At 41.8% G+C, this 22,466-nt stretch overlaps 2 protein-coding genes across 7 annotated transcripts in view; one reads left to right on the top strand and one right to left on the bottom strand.

Annotated features, from left to right (window-relative positions):
• Positions 1-8,875: 8,875 nt before the first annotated feature.
• On the top strand, positions 8,876-18,282 carry prr33 (proline rich 33). The gene is made up of 3 exons (XM_085168746.1): positions 8,876-9,077; positions 9,437-9,485; positions 14,159-18,282. The coding sequence occupies exon 3, from the start codon at positions 14,174-14,176 to the stop codon at positions 17,363-17,365; it is 3,192 nt and encodes a 1,063-aa protein (XP_085024872.1). The 5' UTR covers positions 8,876-9,077; positions 9,437-9,485; positions 14,159-14,173; the 3' UTR covers positions 17,366-18,282.
• The window catches only part of lsp1a (lymphocyte specific protein 1 a), a 57,104-nt gene continuing 47,594 nt past the window's right edge, over positions 12,957-22,466 (bottom strand). For all 6 annotated transcript variants that reach the window (XM_085168750.1, XM_085168749.1, XM_085168753.1 and 3 more), the window contains 4 exons: positions 21,928-22,023; positions 21,361-21,447; positions 20,872-20,980; positions 12,957-13,815 (listed from right to left, as the gene is read on the bottom strand). In XM_085168750.1, coding sequence (XP_085024876.1) covers positions 13,793-13,815; positions 20,872-20,980; positions 21,361-21,447; positions 21,928-22,023 — 315 coding nt within the window. In that variant the 3' untranslated portion in view covers positions 12,957-13,792. The remainder of the gene's footprint in view (positions 13,816-20,871; positions 20,981-21,360; positions 21,448-21,927; positions 22,024-22,466) is intronic.

Genomic DNA, 22,466 nt, shown 5'->3' with positions numbered 1-22,466 from the left:
CAGTCTGAACTGTGATGACTGTCTTTCCATTCAGCTGTGAAGTCTAAATAAGCTGCTGCAGGAACCCTTCAGTAAAGTCTCCACTAGTATATGGTCACACAGACACTGACAGAGCCTGCAATTTCCTCCAGGGGGTGCTACAGTAACAAAATTAAGGACACAGAGAGAAGTCTTGGTTACCTGCGTATGTGGGAGGGTCAAACCATCAGTATCACGAAAACACAAACAGATGAAACTTCATCAAGGATTTCATCTTTGATGTTGTTGACGCAGAGTTACAATTTACCTGACTTCCCTGCTGGGTAGAAACAAATGTAATTAATAACAAATATGATTAAATGCTTTTTTATATTAGCTTTAAAAACACACAATTACAAAATCCTTGAAATGTAGGATAAAATGTACATATTGCATACACATCCCAACCTTATGATGCATGACTTTAAAACAAGTAGAAGATGTAAAAGGTATTTATGTTAAATTTAACTAAAGCTCTTAACAGAAGAAAACTAACCACCCTGGCTTCATGTTGGAAACATTTATGTACTGTTTTTAAGGGATCTCAGCTGAAGTCAAAAATCAGGGCTGGGCTGTAATTTCATGTAATACAAATTTGTAACACAAGATGGCGCAACAAGTCAATCTAACATTTATTGCCCAGTCACTGAGAATTCATTCATTCTTCCTAAAACAGCAGCAGCACACATCAGGAAACATTTCAACACACCAGTGTGGTAAAACAGCGCCTCGTTGGTGACATGTTTAGAGTTATATATATACCTTTAAGAAAATGGCAGCTTATTAGAGAAACATTATTGATGAGTGTAGAAACAGAGATATATATATATATATATATATATATATATATATATATATATATATATATATATATATATATAAATATATATAAATTCCCCACTCGCCCCTGCGGGCGGTTAATCCTTCAAGCTTGGGCCTCTACCAGAGGCCTGGGAGCTTGAGGGTCCTGCGCAGTATCTTAGCTGTTCCCAGGACTGCGCTCTTCTGGACAAAGATCTCCGATGTTGTTCCCGGGATCTGCTGGAGCCACTCGCCTAGCTTGGGAGTAACCGCACCTAGTGCTCCGATTACCACTGGGACCACCGTTACCTTCACCCTCCACATCTTCTCGAGCTCTTCTCTGAGCCCTTGGTATTTCTCGAGCTTCTCGTGTTCCTTCTTCCTGATGTTGCTGTCCTTCGGGACCGCTACATCGATCACTACGGCCGTCTTCTTCTGTTTGTCTACCACCACTATGTCCGGTTGGTTAGCCACCACCATTTTGTCCGTCTGTATCTGGAAGTCCCACAGGATCTTAGCTCGGTCATTCTCCATCACCCTTGGGGGCGTCTCCCATTTTGACCTCGGGACTTCCAGGTTATACTCGGCACAGATGTTCCTGTACACTATGCCGGCCACTTGGCTATGGCGTTCCCTGTATGCCTTGCCTGCTAGCATCTTGCACCCTGCTGTTATGTGCTGGATTGTCTCTGGGGCATCTTTACACAGCCTGCACCTGGGGTCTTGCCTGGTGTGATAGACCCCAGCCTCTATGGATCTTGTGCTCAGTGCTTGTTCCTGTGCTGCCATGATTAGTGCCTCTGTGCTGTCTTTCAGTCCAGCTTTGTCCAGCCACTGGTAGGATTTCTGGGTATCAGCCATCTCCGCTATCTGCCGGTGGTACATACCGTGCAGGGGCCTGTCCTTCCATGATGGTTCCTCGTCTCCCTCCTCTTTCTTGGGTTTCTGCTGCCTGAGGTATTCACTGAGCACGCTGTCAGTTGGGGCCATCTTCGTGATATATTCGTGGATGTTTTTTGTCTCATCCTGGACTGTGCTGACACTCACCAGTCCCCGGCCTCCTTCCTTCCGCTTAGCGTACAGCCTCAGGGTGCTGGACTTGGGGTGAAACCCTCCATGCATGGTAAGGAGCTTTGTTGTCTTTATGTCAGTGGCTTCTATCTCCTCCTTTGGCCAGCCTATTACCCCATCAGGGTACCTGATCACGGGCAGGGCGTAGGTGTTGATAGCCCGGATCTTGTTCTTACCGTTCAGCTGACTCCTCAGAACTTACCTGACCCTCTGCAGGTACTTGCTGGTTGCAGCTTTCCTAGTGGCCTCTTCATGGTTCCCATTCACCTGCGGGATCCCCAGGTACTTGTAACTGTCCTCTATGTCTGCAATGTTGCCTTCTGATAGTTTGATCCCCTCTGTTCTGACTACCTTCCCTCTCTTTGTTACCATCCGACTACACTTCTCCAGTCCGAACGACATTCTGATGTCATTGCTGTATATCCTGGTAGTGTGGATCAGTGAATTGATGTCTCGTTCACTCTTGGCATACAGCCTCCCTCAGCGAGCTGAAGGAGCCCATGCTGCCCGTGGAGGAGCCCGTGCTGCCTCTGGAGGAGCTCATTGAGTGGGAGGGCCTCAGCACACCAGAGGGGCCCGCGCTGCCCAAGCAGGGGGTCAGCACACCGGAGGAACGAAGTCCACGTCCAGCACAGCCTGCACGGCCACGTCTACGTCCACGTTCTGCTTGGCTGGCACGTCACGGATTTGTTGCAGTGCTACACCGGTAGCCGCTGAGCTGCCACTCCAGTGGCCGCCAGGCCCGGGTCAAGTGCTGTTATGCCACTGCCACTGGAACCGTGGCAGGCCACCTGAATTGTTCTGCTGCTATCGCCGAAACCCGTGGCGGACCACCTGATCGGCAAAATTGCTGCCACTGGACCCGGGGCAGGCTGCTGGATCCGTGTTACTGCGGCAACCGGACCCGAGGTAGGCCACCTGAACTGTTTTGTGGGGACTGTTTTGACACCGCTGCTGGATGCGCGGTCTGACTTTTGACCTAGAAGGGGTTTGTTTTTGTTTATTATGGGACTGGTTCTAGCCCTCCATCGTAGGCCTCCCACTGCCCGCCCTGGGTTGGTTTCAGCTCTATTTTGGTTGGTGTTTGTTTTTGGGCCTTCGGGAGCCGGCTCTTAAATGGGGGGTACAGTCAGGGACCTGGGTCCGGGTGATCAAGGTCCCTGAGCAGTTATGGACTTGTATTACAGTGGGGCAAAAAAGTATTTAGTCAGCCACCGATTGTGCAAGTTCCCCCACTTAAAATGATGACAGAGGTCAGTAATTTGCACCAGAGGTACACTTCAACTGTGAGAGACAGAATATGAAAAAAAAATCCATGAATTCACATGGTAGGATTTGTAAAGAATTTATTCGTAAATCAGGGTGGAAAATAAGTATTTGGTCAATAACAAAAATACAACTCAATACTTTGTAACATAACCTTTGTTGGCAATAACAGAGGTCAAACGTTTACTATAGGTCTTTACCAGGTTTGCACACACAGTAGCTGGTATTTTGGCCCATTCCTCCATGCAGATCTTCACAAGAGCAGTGATGTTTTGGGGCTGTCGCCGAGCAACACGGACTTTCAACTCCCGCCACAGATTTTCTATGGGGTTGAGGTTTGGAGACTGGCTAGGCCACTCCAGGACTTTCAAATGCTTCTTACGGAGCCACTCCTTTGTTGCCCGGGCGGTGTGTTTTGGATCATTGTCATGTTGGAAGACCCAGCCTCGTTTCATCTTCAAAGTTCTCACTGATGGAAGGAGGTTTTGGCTCAAAATCTCACGATACTTGGCCCCATTCATTCTGTCCTTAACACGGATCAGTCGTCCTGTCCCCTTGGCAGAAAAACAGCCCCATAGCATGATGTTTCCACCCCCATGCTTCACAGTAGGTATGGTGTTCTTGGGATGCAACTCAGTATTCTTCTTCCTCCAAACACGACGAGTTGAATTTATACCAAAAAGTTCTACTTTGGTTTCATCTGACCACATGACATTCTCCCAATCCTCTGCTGTATCATCCATGTGCTCTCTGGCAAACTTCAGACGGGCCTGGACATGCACTGGCTTCAGCAGCGGAACACATCTGGCACTGCGGGATTTGATTCCCTGCCGTTGTAGTGTGTTACTGATGGTGACCTTTGTTACTTTGGTCCCAGCTCTCTGCAGGTCATTCACCAGGTCCCCCCGTGTGGTTCTGGGATCTTTGCTCACCGTTCTCATGATCATTTTGACCCCACAGGATGAGATCTTGCGTGGAGCCCCAGATCGAGGGAGATTATCAGTGGTCTTGTATGTCTTCCATTTTCTGATGATTGCTCCCACAGTTGATTTTTTCACACCAAGCTGCTTGCCTATTGTAGATTCACTCTTCCCAGTCTGGTGCAGGTCTACAATTCTTTTCCTGGTGTCCTTCGAAAGCTCTTTGGTCTTGGCCATGGCGGAGTTTGGAGTCTGACTGGTTGAGGCTGTGGACAGGTGTCTTTTATACAGATGATGAGGTCAAACAGGTGCCATTCATACAGGTAACGAGTGGGGGACAGAAAAGCTTCTTACAGAAGACGTTACAGGTCTGTGAGAGCCAGGGATTTTCCTTGTTTGAGGTGACCAAATACTTATTTTCCACCCTGATTTACGAATAAATTCTTTACAAATCCTACCATGTGTATTCATGGATTTTTTTTTCACATTCTGTCTCTCACAGTTGAAGTGTACCTCTGGTGCAAATTACTGACCTCTGTCATCATTTTAAGTGGGGGAACTTGCACAATCGGTGGCTGACTAAATACTTTTTTGCCCCACTGTATATTATATGTGTTTTAGATGCACTGTGCTGCTGTTCTGTGTCCACGTTTGTATGTAGGCAGCTGTGTGTGTATGTACAGCTATTTCCTGTAGGCCAAGTGACAGGAGTCTTCAGGCCTGGTGGGTAGGGATGGGTATTGATAAGATTTTCATGATTCCGATTCCATTTTCGATTCTGTTTAACGATTCGATTCTTTATAGATTCTCTCATCGATTCTTATTTTTTAAAAAGGAGAACACTAAGGTCGATTAGCTTAGAACTTTGTTTTATATCTTCTCTTTGAACAAGACAGACATTTAGGAGTAACATGGCCTTATAAACCCAACAGTGAGATCTTAGGAGATCCACAGCCTACGGCTCTTCAATGGGGGGTCACAGGGTCCCCAGGAAAAAAATTGTAAATGTAAAATAATAAAATAAATATTCTTCTGTAGCAATAACAAAGTATAACATAAATTATTCTGTAGCAATTACACAAGAATATTCAGTAATGTCCCTGCCTACAATTAAACACATTCACTTACCGAAAATCATCTGCTGTGGCAAATGGGTGCTGTGGAGATACAGAAATTCTTTTATTGCTGCCATATAATCTGCATCATTATAACTGCATTAATAACATTCTTTACAGCATTATTCCATCTAATAATATTTCTCACAGTATTGATATTGCATTAAAGTTGTTTATTGAAGATGTTCATTTGAGGATCCTTCCATTATGTTAACTTTTATTACAGGTACAGCCAGAAGTATTTCATACACATTGCATATTTGTGCTTATTTCGAGTTGATGTTGGGTTCATTAAGGGTCTTAAGCTTCACTGACGTGACTGTCCAGGTGATACATGATGAGGGAAACTAGAACATAGAAGGATAACTGCAATACATGCTTACAATACATATAACACATATAATCTAGGCCTGAGGCCTTAACTCATTTGGTGTCTCACTATATTTTACTCTACTTGGCAACAGATGACCAGAGTCAATAATTAGCCCCAGAGACCCTGAGGGCTTGAAGTTTATTACCTTGTATGGAAGGTGTTATAGAAAAGAGAAGTTCTATGTCTGTTTATAGCCAATTAAAGATGTACAAGATGTACCATTAATTGTGACTAATGTCTGGACCCTATTTTAATCTGTAATATTAAACCCCACTGCTTTATAAGTGTCCACAACATGTATTTTGGTCAGAAGACATATGCTGATGTTTTCTCCTGGCTGTTAATAAACTCATCGTTTGATCGATTTCGCAACAGTGCAAAACCTTTGACCACAAACTGAGTCACTGCTCGGTGACATTCGTCTATCCTGGCCTGAAAGGAGACGCTACCAGTAGACTGCAGCGAGAACTGCCAGCATCTGAGCCAACCAGACTCTGTGTCTCTCATCACGGTCACCAAAATGCACAGTAATGGCAGGTTTTGTAATAAGGCAGATCGCACTAACATAATATGCACTGTTAGTTGATTATTTATCTGCCGCATTAACGGGAGAGGACGTGCAAACATTACCGCTGCTGCTGGGTTGAGATTCACGAGTCCGGAGTGGAATTAAAAACACGACATTCATTTAAGGTTATCGCGTGTTTTGTGAGCAAATGCTTTTGCATATTCGTAGTGTTTCCTCCCTTAAATGAAATATCTACTTTGCAAGTTGCCCTGTTGTCATCCGTTCTTGTAAAGTATAACCAAACTTTTTAGCGTTGAGCTTAGGTGCCGTGTTTCCTGTCAGGTAAATGACGCTCCGCAACGTGGCGACGTCATTCGGGGCGACTGGAATCGATTGTAAAAATGCCAAACAATTCCAAGGAATTGAAACAGTGGGAACCCATCCCTACTGTGAGGACCTCACACACCTGCAGCTGATCTGGCTCGTTGGGGGGAGCTACATAGGAGTGTAGCTGAGAGCTCCTCTACATGGGATCATTGAGTTACACTCCAAGTTAGTGTGTCTCTAAGTGTAGTGTCGTGCTGATCGTGTATGCCCGCGGGAGTTAATGTTTGACGGCTGCTACTGTTGTTTCCCTGCAGGAGGAACGTGGAAATGGTAAATGGCCTGTATTTATATAGCGCCTTACTAGTCCCTAAGGACCCCAAAGCGCTTTACATATCCAGTCATCCACCCATTCACACACACATTCACACACTGGTGATGGCAAGCTACATTGTAGCCACAGCCACCCTGGGGCGCACTGACAGAGGCGAGGCTGCCGGACACTGGCACCACCGGGCCCTCTGACCACCACCAGAAGAGGACAGCATGCATGGGGAGTGCGGAAACACGGGAGCGGAGAGCACGAGCATGGACGTTTGGGTTAAGACATGACACGGGAGTCTAGAGAGCTAACGGGGATTTATTGTGTTCTTGTTATTTACTTCACTGTACATAAACACACTGCCTTCACCAAAGAGTCCAGCATTTGGGTCCCCACGGTTGGCCAGCGCTAACCGTGACAATACATCAATACAATGGTTATATCCCAAACTTTAATAATATGTATTCATGAAGAAAATGCTAAAAAAAGTGCAATACCCTACAAAGAAATTGAAAAACGTTTGGGGTTTTTTTTTTACACATTTTTCTAGTTACAGAAATTTTAGAGGGATATCCCTCAAAACTGTAAATTTCATTTTTGACATACACTAATTCTTATATTATTGTGCACAATTTGCAAAAAACAGCATATGCATTAAAATACACTATGTCCTAGGAGCTATACAGAAAGGCAAACATGACTTTCGATAGCAGCAGTGAACCTTTGATAGGTTCCGTAAGGAAAAAAAATACGACATCATTTTTGGTTTCTGCAGGTAATGGCGGACATATGATAGTTCCTGTTGACAACATGATGATGTTTATTCCAATGTAGAAAGTGCTATGAACACCTGATGTTTTTGTTGCTGCGTGCACAAAGGAAACCACAACCAGAGACATGTTGAATGCATATGTAATTACATTTTCATATGCAATAAAGTTATTCCATCCATACATCCATTCGCTTCCGCTTATCCTTTTCAGGGTCGCGGGGGGCGCTGGAGCCTATCCCAGCTGTCATAGGGCGAGAGGCGGGGTACACCCTGGACAGGTCGCCAGTCTGTCGCAGGGCCAACACAGAGGGACAGACAACCATTCGCACTCACATTCACACCTAGTGGCAATTTAGATTATCCAATTAACCTATCCCCACAAGCTGCATGTCTTTGGATGGTGGGAGGAAGCCGGAGTACCCGGAGGGAACCCACACAAACGGGGAGAACATGCAAACTCCACACAGAAAGACCCCGGCCTGATGGTGGAATTGAACTCAGGACCTTCTTGCTGTGTGGCAACAGTGCTAACCACCGTGCTATTCCTCTAGCTTATTTGGTTGCAATTCTATCCGGATTTAAAAATACTTACCCAAGGGCACCATTTTTGCTCAGTGCGTTGAGTCCAACCCGCAGCCCTTTACTGCCCAACTTTCCAGTCCTTGCTTTACTGTGTCTATCAAATAAAACTGAAAAAGGCCCCAACCAGTTATTAGGTTTAGGGGCAATCACATTTTCACGTGCAGATTTGGATTATCCTTCCGTTAATAATAAACACCTTTGTTTAAAAACTGTATTTTGAGTTGACTTGTGTTATCTTTATCTAATATTTAAATTAATTTTATGATCTGAAACATTTAAGTGTGACAAACATACAAAAAAATAGGAAATCTGGGAGGGGGCAAACACTTTTTCACATCATTGTACACATCAAAAGCACTAGCAGTGAAACCAAATAGAAACCAAAACCAAAAAGCAACGCAAAACCCAGAGAGTGGTGACGAGTGATAACAGCGCTGAGAGGATGCTTAAATCAAACCTGTTTGAAGGCCAACCTTTAAGGTTAGCCACTGGGAGACTTCTTTTTTCTGACTAGAAAATTAAAATGAGGTCTGATTTTTAGATTTCGTTTCACCATACACAGTTCAAAGAAGTCAAAAAATTAAAAGTCCCATGAATAAGGACCCTTGAAGCAACAAGGATGCTAATAGACTGATAGAACGTTAAGCATTTGTTATTCTTAGGAGCACACTTCACAACCCTCTGTTGGACCTTTGGTGCACCCCTGAAGGACCCCTGGGAGGCCCTCACACCCCAGTTTTAGAGCCCTGAGGTGGTGAAACCTAAGGTGCCGTGGCCTGTCAGTGATGCATCTCGCCTCAGCTCGCCTTGCTGTCACAACTACGCTGCTGTCACTGAGCAGCTCGCAGGGCTCAGGATTTATTTTTGGATTGTCATGGCGCCTGTTCCTTCCATTTGCAGAAGGGGGGTCGAGTTGGGCTCAACATGAACCTGCCGCTCTGACACTCCGGGCTGGGACAAGCAGGCAGCAGCCGGCCGGCCGCCCCCCAAGCAGCAGTCGCACAGGTAAACACACCATAATTACGCCTTTTGTTCTCCAGATAGAGCATAGGGACACTGTTCGCAGGGTTAGTGAGGCAGAATCACCCCCCCAACTCGGCACCAAGGTGTCTAATGTGATTGGGGAGCTCGGGGTGCTTTTTCTTGTCCTCAGTGCAACATTAAAGCACCAGCATTGATGAGCTAGGTGCTAATCACGCACTGTTTTGGCTTCAAAAACACACTGTGTCCTCTCGGTTATTTGTCCTCTTCTGCAATGAGGTCAATGAGATTGACTGTACTCCTATCTTCTTTTGTGTAGTTCTTGAGAATAAAGCTGTTCACTATTTTACAATGAGCTTGAACCTGTGCTCTGTTCTGTTAAGGGGAACCTGCCTGGAGTGCTTTTGAACATCAGCAACAAGTTTTTACCTGGTAAGCTCATCATTTTTCATCAAAAACCTCTGTTTGCTGTGATTGATCGTCATAACTTCAGGTTAATGACTTTTTGGAGTGGATTCATTTGCTTAAGCAGGGCATTGTGGAGCAGCTTGGCCTTTATTACACAGCTATTATTACTCTTTCCTCTTTTGAACTAGCATCCTGAAGGCACTCCAAATACCAAAACTACCAAAGCCTTAAAAGGAGCAGTGAGCATCTCATGTGTCAGGCAGGCAGCAGGTTCAGACAGGGAGATGTGTGCATGCAAGGGTGGGTGGGAGGTCTAAAACACAACCAGCACTGGCCTACATTTCACTGAGGTGACACACATAGTAAACTGAGGATATCAAACACTCGTTTTTGCAGACTTCATGATGTCAGCGTTGCTTTATTTGTAACACGAACCTTCTTGTTACTTCTCATCAAAAACATTTCTGCATCTCATTTTAAGCTGACCTCGACTCTGCTGTCTCATTTTCCATTAATTAAAAAATAACTACAGAACAGTTAGAAAATATATCTCCTAGTCTGAGGTTCATGATCCATTTCTGTTAAGTGGTGCTGTCATGTGATTGGACATTCTCAGTGACAACATATTTCCCAGGCCCTATCTGGTGTCTGGGAGCTGTGATGTCATAAGGTCAGATGCTTTGCATTCACTTTCACCCTTCAGCAGAACTGCACATACACGTCTATATGTGTGCTTTTATTTATGTGGGGCAAGACATGAGAGGATATGTGATGGAGCTGCCCTCCATTTCTGTCTGGTATTAAATATCAAACTATGATTCATGGCCTGACTGGGAAAGCAAATATAACCTTTTTTTTTTTTCAAAATAATAACACCAACACAAGGTAAATATGTTAAATTCTTACATTTAAAGAAAGAAAGAAAAGTCTAGTTTGTTAAGTGCAAAGTAAATCATCTCACTAAATAATAGGGAGATACCCAAAAATCAGCCATTTATTGATTCTACTGGTTTTGACATTGGAGAATGTACAGGACCTGTTCTCTAGCATCACTATTACCAAGAAATATCTATGTATGAAGCTATATGACACAAGTCAATTAGTTAGACTACAATAAAATAAAGGCCTGGATGTAATAACTTTTTCTATATTCAGACAAAATTGTTCTTAAAAATCTAAAAAACAAAAATCACAGAAACATGTTGTCTAAATACACTGGACGGTATTACCTTAGTCTTCGGCAACACTATGGAACCTGGGAGCAATTTTTGATCAGGATATCTCCTTGAGTGCACATATTCAGCTAATATGTAGGTCTGCTTTCTTTCTTTCTTTGGAGTATCTATAAAATTAGAAACATCTTGTCTGAGTATTGCTGAGAAAACAGGGGCTAAAAATAGGGATCACATTTCTCCCACATTGGCTTCTCTTTGGTGGCTGAACAATTGAATTTAAAATTCTTTTAAAATTCTTTTTCTCAAATACAAAATCCTCAATAATCAGTCCCACCTGATCTTAAAGACCTTCTAGTACCATAGTATCCTAACCGAGCTCTTTGAGGTTTCTTGAGTTTCTGAGAGTAGAATGGGAGGAAAAGCCTTCAACCATCAGGTCCCTTTCTTCTCCTGTGGAACCAGCTCCCAGTTTACCTTTCAGCTTTTGTTCAGACCGCTGCGATACGTCATGTGATTCACTGCAAGCTTTTCTTTTGCACTCACCTCTTTTCAGTCCCCATGTTTATATCTCACTTAAGCATGTCAATCGTCTTCATCACCCTTGGTCTGTGTTTTGTCCTTGTCACCTCATTATTTGGTTCATCCTCTTTCACTTCCACCCCCCAACTGGTCGTGGCAGATGGTTGCCCATCCCTGAGACTGGTTCTGCTGGAGGTTTTTTCCTTTTAAAAGGGAGTTTTTCCTTCTCACTACGTGTTTGCTCATAGGGGGTTATTTGATTCTTGGGGTTTTCTCTGTAGCGTCTTAACCTTACAGTATTGAGCCCATTTATGTGGCTGTTGTTGTAATTTGGCACTACATAACTAAACGTGAGGTGAATTAAAACTAATACACATTATCACATTGCAACTCCCCACATTTTACAACCTTAAATCTTGAACATGTAGAATGAAAGCCATAATAAACTTGACATTATTAGTTCTGATATCGATGTATAGCAAACTGTAAATAATGTATTGTCTATTGGGAATCTACAGATTCAGTTATAAGATTTTAAGGTCACAAATTGACAGTTTCTTCCCGTTTCTTTGACTTTCTGTTGAACTCTGAAAATACTTATACTAAAGATACTAAATACTAAAAAATACTAAAGTGACAATTCTTTAAGACAAAGATATAATTTTGTGAAAAGATTTCTGTGTAAGTCAGTAAGTTTACTAAGAATAGACTACGCGGCTGCAGTCAATGGAGAAATATAGCTTGCATTTATATACATTCATCTTACTCACTTCTCCTGTTACACCAAGTTTGTATCTGATGGCTTTAAGGCAGCTGGTCCTGCAGAGACTCCATCTGAGAATCTGCATCACAGCTCTCTGATTTATTGTTTTTAGGAAAGTGATGCGGCCTGTAAAAAACCAGGAGTCTTAAAAAAAGAAAGCAGGTGATTGGCCAGCGTCCGCTTTGCCTTCAAACTAAAATTAGGCTGTGAAACAGGCTTCCAGCATCAGCTGTGAATGGGTATCATAGAGCAGGAGGAGTTCAGCTTGATTCTTTGGGTGGGTGTTTCAGCCTGAATTGCCAATATCCGTCTTCCATCAGGACATCAGTGTTTGAGGCACAGGAAAAACTTTTCGAGAGAAGTTGATGTATTTTAACTCTTGCCAAACTAACGCCTTGTTCATATGCTAAGAATGCACATCTTTTCCATCGTCTCCAATGGAATACCTTTGTATTGCTAAAATTGGGAATAAAATATTTCTGAAACCTTAGTAGTCTATAGTAACCCAATATCATACACTATAGGTGCCTGGTTAGTGGCTAATAAAAGCATGCTAGCACTCTGGTTAAAGGGGTTATTTTTTGCTGTTCATTGCCTTTAATGAAAAATGTAAATAATAATGATAATATATTTGTGGTAATAAGTAATGGATCAGTATACTGCTGCCTGTCCAACTGGTCGCTCATCCCATGGATTCCATTTCTACCCAGACTGGAAACAGATAGTCCCTCTCCTGCATTATAGCCGTGTTGAGTTTGGCATAAGTGGGACGTGAACCAATTCTATGGTAGTGTTATTACTAATTATAGACTTTACTGAGGAAAGTTGGAGAAGCTTCCAAGTCTGAAAAATAAAGTACAATTAAAAACTGAATACTACATATTTGTTCAGAAGGCTAACGGAAGGTGACAGCTGTGGTTGCAAAAAGAGTCACATTTGCATTCTTACTAAACACTTTCCAGATGAATTCACGGTCTCAGGTGATAGTTTTAACTGCAATAAACAGCAAACTAAGCTAAAGTGAAAACACAGCTCAAGTAAAAAAAGAAAGATTTTAATTTAATCAAGAAAATGACTTAAAAACACATACAGGTAAACATTGCAGGACATTAAAGGTGAAAAATGTCATTTAGTTTGGATGTTATTAGCCTTCCGAATTGCAGTATCGGTCCCATACACATCAACTTTAACTGCCCTCCTTTATCTTCTTGCAAGCAGAACAAGCTGCTGCATTGTAATCAAAGTTAAACAGCGGAACAGATTATGTAGACATCTAATGGTTTTGTGAAGAAGTGTATACTGAGGCAGTAAATGTGATATTAAGATAGCAAACGTCAGCTGTGTTTCAAATCTCTCCCAAGTCCAGCTTCTTTTCAAGATTGTTCTTTAGCAAAGGTTTAAGTTCAGAACATGTAACACGTCAAAGGGTGAACCAACACTTCTATGCAATTTCTAAAATGTAGAGGATTTCTATAGGACCCCTCCCCCATACATTTAATATTTCACAAAACATCACCATACAGCGATCAACTAGACTTGAATTATGATTTTACCAAAAACTGCAGAGGAGAAGAAAAACAAATAGCAAAGTTTACAGTCAGATATATACACAATACTAGAAATGCAATGCAAGAAAACATGGAAAGAGAAAATCGGTTAAATATAAACATTAAATGATCAAATGGTTTTGGGCTTGAGCTGATGCTTTCTTGTATAATTGTACAACCTCCACAATCTTGAGAAACCTCTATTTAGCAGTTTCCCTGTAGGTATTAACAACGTTTTTCTGGTTCTGGTTACTTGTGTTAGATGTCTGTATCGCCAGCAGATTGTTGTGAGATCAAGATGGAAACCACTTGAAGAGCAACGCCATTTCAGTAATCACTGTGACATAAATCTGCAAAAAACAACAAGACAATTGTTGCAAAACAGTCAAACTTCCATTTGCACAATTTTCGGAAACATTTTCAGGACCATCTTACTAAATCCTTCATTAATTTAAGTTAAGTTAAGATAAAATGCTGTGAGTCTGGTTACATTTCTGAAAGAAAAAGCTCAATGACCAATGTTAAAGACAGAATTTAAATCAATGATTGACTTACAGTCAGAACTAAAGACGAGGAACCAACCATTATTATAATCTTATTTATTTATTGGCATCTGGACCAGTTTGGTATTGTACAGGTCCAGAGCTGTAATCTTTGTTAGTTTTTGACAGCTTGTGACTTTTTTCTCCTTAGGGTGCTGAAGCACTCATGGCTGTCGCTTATGGTAGTGTCACCCAGCCAGGCCTGCTTTCCCAGCAGTATCCCCCACCCCTGCTTCCCAAGCCTGGAAAGGACAACGTTCGGCTTCAGAAACTCCTCAAAAGGACTGCCAAGAAAAAAGCTTCTGCTCAAGCATCACAGTCTACCGCACCTTTCCGCTCCAGCCTCTCCCCTGTAAATGAAGCAAGCCCTGACCTCGAGCACAGTGACCACTCCACCCCACCTCGCACTCCAGACACACCACAGAGCATCTACAGGAACCAACAGCCACCAAGGTTCACCATCAGGCTTCCGTATCAGCATGTGGCATCGCCATACCCACAGCGTGCAGCTTATGGCAGAGGAGCTAGGATGTCACCTCCAACAGTGGCAATGCCTTCATACTCTTACTCTCAACGTGTCACCACAGTTTCTTACCCAGTTTACCCTGAAGGAGTCTCAGCAGCCCTGGGGCAAGTCACTCAGCCAGGGCCACCCAAAGTGCTGCTGTTGGCTTCTGAGGTGACAGTATCTGCTGCTGAATTGGACAAGCCAGCTTTTAGCACATTAGTTGAAACCCATGCTGGTCTCATACCTACCACAGCTGTAGCAACCGCACCTTCAAAACCTCGGAGTCCAGGTCCAACTCCATTTACAATAGCTGGGGGTCAGCCAGTGATTAGACCTCTCACTGTGTTGACAACACTGGTCAAACCCAGAAGTCCACGTCCAACATTTAAAGCAACTGAACCCTCAAAATCACCCAAACCCATGTTTGATGTCCCTCAAATTAGGATGTACACTGCAAGCACATCATTTTACGAGAATTCCAGGATGCCACCAGTGTATGACACGGCTGGATTAACTGCTATTGGTAGTACATTACCTCAAAGTAAGACACCAGTTGAGACAAAACAAGCTACTCAGAGAACAACACCAACTTCAGATATTAAGAGAGGCATTACACCAACAGCAGAGATTAATGCCACCATTGTTCCTGCTTTGGAGATCAACACAGCCACATCAATATCTGAAATCAAAAGAGTCACGCCAACTGCCGAAATCAAAAGAGTCACGCCAACTGCTGAAATCAAAAGAGTCACGCCAACTGCCGAAATCAAAAGAGTCACGCCAACTGCCGAAATCAAAAGAGTCACGCCAACTGCCGAAATCAAAAGAGTCACGCCAACCGCAGAAATCAAAAGAGTCACGCCAACCGCCGAAATCAAAAGAGTCACGCCAACCGCCGAAATCAAAAGAGTCACGCCAACTGCCGAAATCAAAAGAGCCCCAACAACAACAACTGAAATCAAGAAAGTCACCCCAACAGCTGAAATCAGAGTTAAAACACCAACTTATGAGTTCCAAATATCAAGAACTGCAGCAGGAAGGCCTAAAACACCAGCGCACCATGTAAACCGCGCTGCAACACCAGTATTTGAGATCTCAAGACCCAATCCTCTCTTATTTGCAGTGTCACCAGTCACAGTAGAGTCAGAGTGGTCGAGAGCACCTCAAACAGTGGTAAGCAGTTCATCTGCTTCCCAAAGTGTGAAGACTACAGTGTCTCTTGAACAAACATTAAATAGGGACATCCGCTCAGACATGATGCCTTCAGCAAAACCAATACAACCAAGTATTAGAAAGTCAAAGTCGGAACCCATGCTGTCAAGCAGAAAGAGTTCAACTGGGTCTGAGGAGCCCAAAACTTCAATAACACCAGCAGTGACTGGGTATCAGAGGGCTAAGACTCCAACATACGAGGCATCCCGACTTATGACCACATCACCTGGCTATAAAAGACCAAAGACACCCACCTATGGGACATCACCTTTAAGTGGGTCACCTATAGGCTTTCCGAGACCTAAAACACCAACTCAAGTGTCTCAAAAGTCAAAGTCTAGTTATCGTGGACTCACACCGGCTGAATACGCTGCTTATGGAGGAATCAGAACTTACTCTCCAGCATTTGATATTTCAGTTTCAACTACGCTGACTAAAGAGGATGATAAAGCTAAAAGAGAGATCTCTGAAGTATCAAAAGCCCCCAGCCAAGAACCCTCTGAGCCATCTACAGTCAAAGAAACACCAAAAGATGTTGCTCACTACCACCAGAGAGATGAGAAGGTTGCTGCCACACCTCCAGTCCCTTTTATTGTTGTTACACAAGCATCTGACTCACCTGGAGCGATGTTAACACAAGAGAAGAGCACTGTATCTGGTCAGGTTGCAGCAAAAGGAGATACAACAATCATTCAAGAAATGCCAAAGACTATACTTTCAACAGCAGAGAATGAGAAAGTGCAAACACTTATTCAAGAAACTAAACCAAAGACTCCTGAAACCAAACGTCCTTTGCCTAAAGGTGGAGACCAAGATCCCCTGAAGGCAGTAAAGAAGCTTCTAGGTAAAGAAAAAGTCCCGACTGCTGAGCAGAAATCTGTACCTGAGAAAAATGCTGACGTCGCAGAAATAAAGGAACAAGGAAAAACTGTAAATGTCACTAATATCACACCTAAAGGCTCAAAGCCAAGTACTGCAGCTTTTCCTCTGCTTAAGGTTTCTGCTGCTGTAGCAGACAAAGAACAGGACAAGAAAACAGAATCACCTTCAGGAGATCAATTGGCACCTGAGAAAAAGGACAGTGATGAGTCTCTTCTTAAAGCCATAGTAAAGCCGAAGGGATTGAAATCTAAAGCGAGCGGTTGGTCAAGGCTCAAGACGCACATGGTGGTGGAGCAGGCGGAGCCCAAATTCCCAGAGACAGTCTCTGAGAAGGTGGTCATGGGGCAGGACCAGAAGGAGACAAAAACAGTGGAGGAGAAGGCTGGAGACGAGCTGAGCACCCAAAATGAAAACCAAACCAAAGACACTCCCAAGGCGACACAAATGTGGGACGCTGTCCTCTTCCAAATGTTTTCTTCCAAGGAGAACATCATGCACCAGATTGAGTTAAACAAAAGTGAGGAGGAGAAGAAAGAAGGGGAAAAAGATGAGCTGAAAGAAATACCGTCATTCGCGTACAGGTTGCCTGTGCTGCTTTTCAGTCCAAAATTTGATGCTAAAAAGCTCAAAGAGGCAGCATCGAGGCCGGTCACAAAAATTTCCACTGTATTTGAAATGGGCCTGATTGGGCGAAAAGGTAAAGATGAGGAACCAAAAGACTTTAATAGAACAGCAAGGGGGTTCACCACTTCTTAAGCTACACCCAAGATGAAGTGCCAAGACAAAAGTGTAAAAAACAAAAAAACAGGATTCTATGTTTAATGTACAGATGCAGAAAATCTTAGCCACAGAAACAATGTAAAAGTCTGGAGTCTTAGTCCTGCAGTGCTGAAGAAAACTTCGGTCAGAACTTTATACTTGACAAATGCTTTGTGTGACTGGCTGTCAGGGTGTTAGCATACATGTCTGTATTTGTGGATTAGCTTGAAAGAGAGCTCTGTTTGTCTTAAAGTCATTCAGACATCACACCAAGTGTTGTAAGAGCTTCTCGTTTGTTCTTCAAAGTGTTCACAATAAACAGACACTGTTAGATTATGAATTAGCGAGATTTTAAAAGTGCCCTGTGGAGTTTTCTATTAAGAAACATACATACTGTTAGGTGTTTAAAAGGTCAGGGTGTTGAGTGTAATTTTCATTTGCAAAGCATTTTGAAAAATATTTTATATTTCTGGTTCTTAGCTTTCATCTTTTCTGCTTTGTTGGTGCATTGCTACAAATTTAGGCTTTGGCTTCACTCTACCAACTGTAATGAAAAGGACAAAACCTAAGAGAGATTAAAATTGAGTTATTCTAACTGCATGAAACAGGTCTTATAGTGTATGTAAAAACCACAACATACTGCTAATAGTGATCAGAAAACTCCATAGGGTACTTTTATTACAGAAATGTGGATGCTTAGAAAAATTAATTAACTTTTGGTGAAATAAAATATGTTTTTATGGCTAATAAATAAAATGTAAGTGATTTTATGATACATAACTTGTTCAATCATTATTCTAATATGCAGTTTTATTCAAACTGGTGCTACTTACCTTAGGGTAAGACTTCTCATTATGATTTTGTTTTTCAGGCTGTAGATGGTTGTGTTTTGCGAATAAACCCTCTTAAAATCACACTGCATGAACATTTTTGAGATAGTTTAAAATCACTATGATCTAACAAAAAATGGCAAATTGGAGGGAGTTTATTTAAATCTGACTAATATTATAATTTTCATGTTTACAGGTTACATATTGAGCCGCAGTACATTTTTACACATGCTTACTGGTAGCTGTATACAATGGTAAATGCTGCATAAGCACTGGGCTTTGCTATGAAAAATATAATTCCCATATAAAGTTCAAATTACTTAAAATTATTTTAGTGATTTTCAGCTCAACATGTTAAATTTTACTGTGACTTAAAGACGGTTGATGAGCTAAAAGCGTGTGAAAGTTGTTTGAAGAACGATGAAGAGCAGCCTCCACTGTGATGGAGGTCAGTGGGATAATGATCTGTGAGGTCAAAGGTAAAGATGCACAGAAGGGATTTGACTGTAATGCATGGTAGGCACTCCAAACTTTATTTTAAAAGCTTTGTTTGTTTGCGTTTTGTCCAGCCCGAGTCAGGAGAAGTCTTTCACTAGTGATCTTTTTAACGTGTGTGTCGGAGCTACTGATTATTCTAGGTACAGCTTATAAAAGTCATCTTTAGTTGCTGACACTGTCAAAATAAATTTTAAGTAGAGTTACCCTCATGTTCAGTTTATTTACAGTAACACAAGAAATAAAAACTGCTCTGATTTTTTACTTTCCTACAGTTGGAAAATGTAAAAGAAATCTTACTCTACCAAATTCAGTTTTCATTTTCATATCTCTATCTAGGTTACTCTGTTTGAACATAGCTTAGCATTTCATAATAAAACCAAATTGTGACTTCTGTCTCTATTACTGTATTTTCGTTATCACTGCTGTTTTATTTAAAGTGAAGCACTTTGAACTGTTTTCTTTTTCTTACGTGACGCTTGCTGTACTGCCGCCCTGCACAAAAGGTAATGAGAAATAAACTCAGTCTGACTTAAATGTTTCTCAACATGTACATTTTTCTTGCCCATAGGTTCAATTCAGCGTGGAACATCAGGGGCAGAGATAGCTCAGTAGGTAGAGTGGTGGCCCCATGATCGGAAGGTTGGGGGCTCGATTTCCCTGAATAGCTCCCCTGAGGTACCCCTGAGCAAGGTACCGTCCCTACACACTGCTCCCCGGGCGCCCAGTGGCTGACCACTGCTTCACTGAGTGAATGGGTTAAATGCAGAGAGGAATTTCCCCACGGGGATCAATAAAGTATACATTATTACTACATCTAGGGATGCACTGATACCGATACTGGTATCGGGTATCGGGGCCGATACTGTAAAATGTGTGTGTACTCATACTCGTAAAAGTTAACCGATACTAACTTATTTCATTAATCAGAGGGTGGCTTGTCATTTCTGTTGTAGTTTTTTAGATTGGCCACTAGGGGGACATCCCGCGCTAAACAGGCACAGGGTTAGGCGAGTGAGACTGGCAGCTCCAGATAAAAAAGAGAAACTGGAGGCTGCTGTAGCTAGGCTAAACAAAATGTCAGCAGTGTGGAACAGCCAACTTTAACTCAGGTTTTGGAAAAGCGATGAAAAATGTCAAGAGAAAATCCACGGGCAGTTAAAATAACAGAGGCTCTGACTCATTTTATCGCTCTGGATGACCAGCCAATGCCGGTTGCAGAAAACATAGGATTGAACCGTCTTCTCAACATACTCGAGCCGCGATATGAAATTGGACACTCTGCAATAATGTAAAAGTTTATTTTATTCTCAAACCTAATTTGTATTTATTTTATTCCAAACAGAAGTGTTTATTTATTATTCTGAAAGCTCGAGACAGTGCCAATAGTTCAGTGATATTTTGTTAAATTACAATGTGGAGACTCTGCAATAATTTAACAGAAGTGCTTATTTTTCACTTGAAATTTTTTTTGTGGTCATTTTTATTACGATATTATTTTTCATCGGCAGAGAATATAATAAAACCTGTCTTCCAATTCATTGCATTTGTGTGTGTGTGTGTGTGTGTGTGTGTGTGTGTGTGTGTGTGGTAGAAGTATCAGTTTTTGTACTCAGTATCGGCAAGTACTCAGATCCAAGTATCGGTATCGTATCAGTTTGAAAAAATTGGTATCGTTGCATCCCTAATTACATCAGTATATTTTTGAGTCATGCAATGGATTGAATGAAGAAAAGAGACAGCTGAAACAGCTTCCTAGTGATCACAAGCTGAAAGACACATCTGAACATCACAACAGATCAGCAGTTTACCCTTTACCCTGATTCACACGCTTACATACTTACTTACATTCAGGCATCGTAGTGGAATCAATGCTTAGAGTTTAATGATGCTTTGATGTGGAATAAACTTTAAACTGCCAGGGCTGCACACTGCACATATATTAAATACAAAAATGCCACTAATTTGTTCTGCTAGCAAATTCTCTAATGAAAGTCACTGAACCAAGCAATCCAATCTGAAAACAGGCTCCCTTTCTGCTCTGTAGTCAAGATGGTGACCACTGAGGGTAAGAACAGAGTGCTACTCAGAAGACTTTGTGTCATCATATATAGGAACGGTGGTACACAGTTTAAGAGACAGCTAGTTAGTCTTTTACTTCCTTGTCTGTGATCTTACCCGACTCTCCATTGGTGAACTTCCCTTCGTTCTCGTCGTCCACAGGAATCTTCTCATATTTGCCGTGTCCAGTGACGACAAATTTGTACTTTTTATTAGCCGCTGAGCTCTGAGGAGATAAGCGAGAGCTCATTTTGAATATTTTTTACAGATTAGAAATCTGAAGATGAAAATCCAGGTCAAGATTTTCATATCACCATCACTGATGACATTTTTAAAAATGATTTCTCCACCAGGTGAGAGTGGTGGAGGCCTCTGAAGTGTAAAATGAGAAAACTGACTAACTCAGGCATCAGATAACTGTACCGTGAAGTTGTGAAAGGGACTTTTTTACATTAAATATCCTTTTCCAGTGTTTTATAGACCAAACAATGAACACTTCTGATGTGCACAATAACAAAAGAAGCGAGGTAAATGCAAACAAATTATTCTTAATTGAGCTTCACTTTACATTTAAGACTCTTCTGTGCTTGTATTCTATGTTTATACCTTCATGTTTTGTCCGGGTCTCCCCAACGAGTCTCCGATGACCTCCCACATGTTCTTCTTCTGCATCACATCTCCGGGTCTCAGATCCTGTTTTGTTTTTAAAAAAAAACATGGCTCAGTCTTCCATGAAATCTGGTGCATAGACTGAATAAATCTAGCTGTTCTTGATTTGCATTCCACTTACATAAAAAAGGAAAAGACATACTTTTATTGCTTTTTTCTTAGTCGTTTCTAAATATTGAATTGTTTATGGAATTTCCTGATTTATTTGACATTTTTAGGATAAAGGAAATGGAGTAATCCTGTTATATAGAGTTATCTCTGACGCTGCCACTAGAGGGAAACCTCACATCGCAAACTGCACCTGAACGCATCACTGTGAGCTCAGCTATTACACAGGAGAGGCGAGTTTAGTGCAGCTGCTCTCTTCATTAAAACCGCGCACACACAGATTTCCTTTGAATACATAAAAAACAGCTTAAAGGACAATCCCGCTGCCTGTGAATGCCAAACAAAACTGCACCATTAACATCTGAAACCACTCTTGTTGGAGTGAATGTGACTTACAGCGGGTCTGCTGCTCAGCTGTCTGCTGCCGTCTGAGGGGCCTTTCACCCACTGATTGATCAGATTGGCCACGCCCACCTTCAGACCCTCAGTGTCCTGATTGGTGAAGCACAAACAGGATACAATGTTTCACTTTCATCTTCAGCTAAACTCAGATGTTTAGTTGAGTATTTAACTTTGTTTATTCAGTTGTTCCACACTTTCATTAAAGCAAACTAGGTTCATTTAGCTGGATAACAGCGTCCTGGCCTCAAAGGGAGAGGCATAATAAACCTTCAATACAGCAATATATTTAAATACTAATGATGATGATAAGAAAATACGAAGAAAAGAGATGAAAAATTAAGTAAAATACAAAAGTTTTAAATTATGGCCTGTTTACATTTTTAAAGTATTATTTTTAATAGATTACACTTTTTAAAAATACATTAATTTTCTTTCATTTATGAAATTGTTAATGTATTAGACTTTTTTAGATATAAAATTAAAGTAAAAAAATATATTTTTAATTTAATTTAATTTAATTTTTAATTTCCTTG

The sequence above is a fragment of the Neolamprologus multifasciatus genome, chromosome 7 (assembly GCF_963576455.1).
Source record: "Neolamprologus multifasciatus chromosome 7, fNeoMul1.2, whole genome shotgun sequence".
In the NCBI taxonomy this organism is placed as follows: Eukaryota; Metazoa; Chordata; class Actinopteri; order Cichliformes; family Cichlidae; genus Neolamprologus; species Neolamprologus multifasciatus.
Note: the sequence above shows the minus strand (reverse complement) of the source record. Positions and strands in the feature narration are given on the sequence as shown.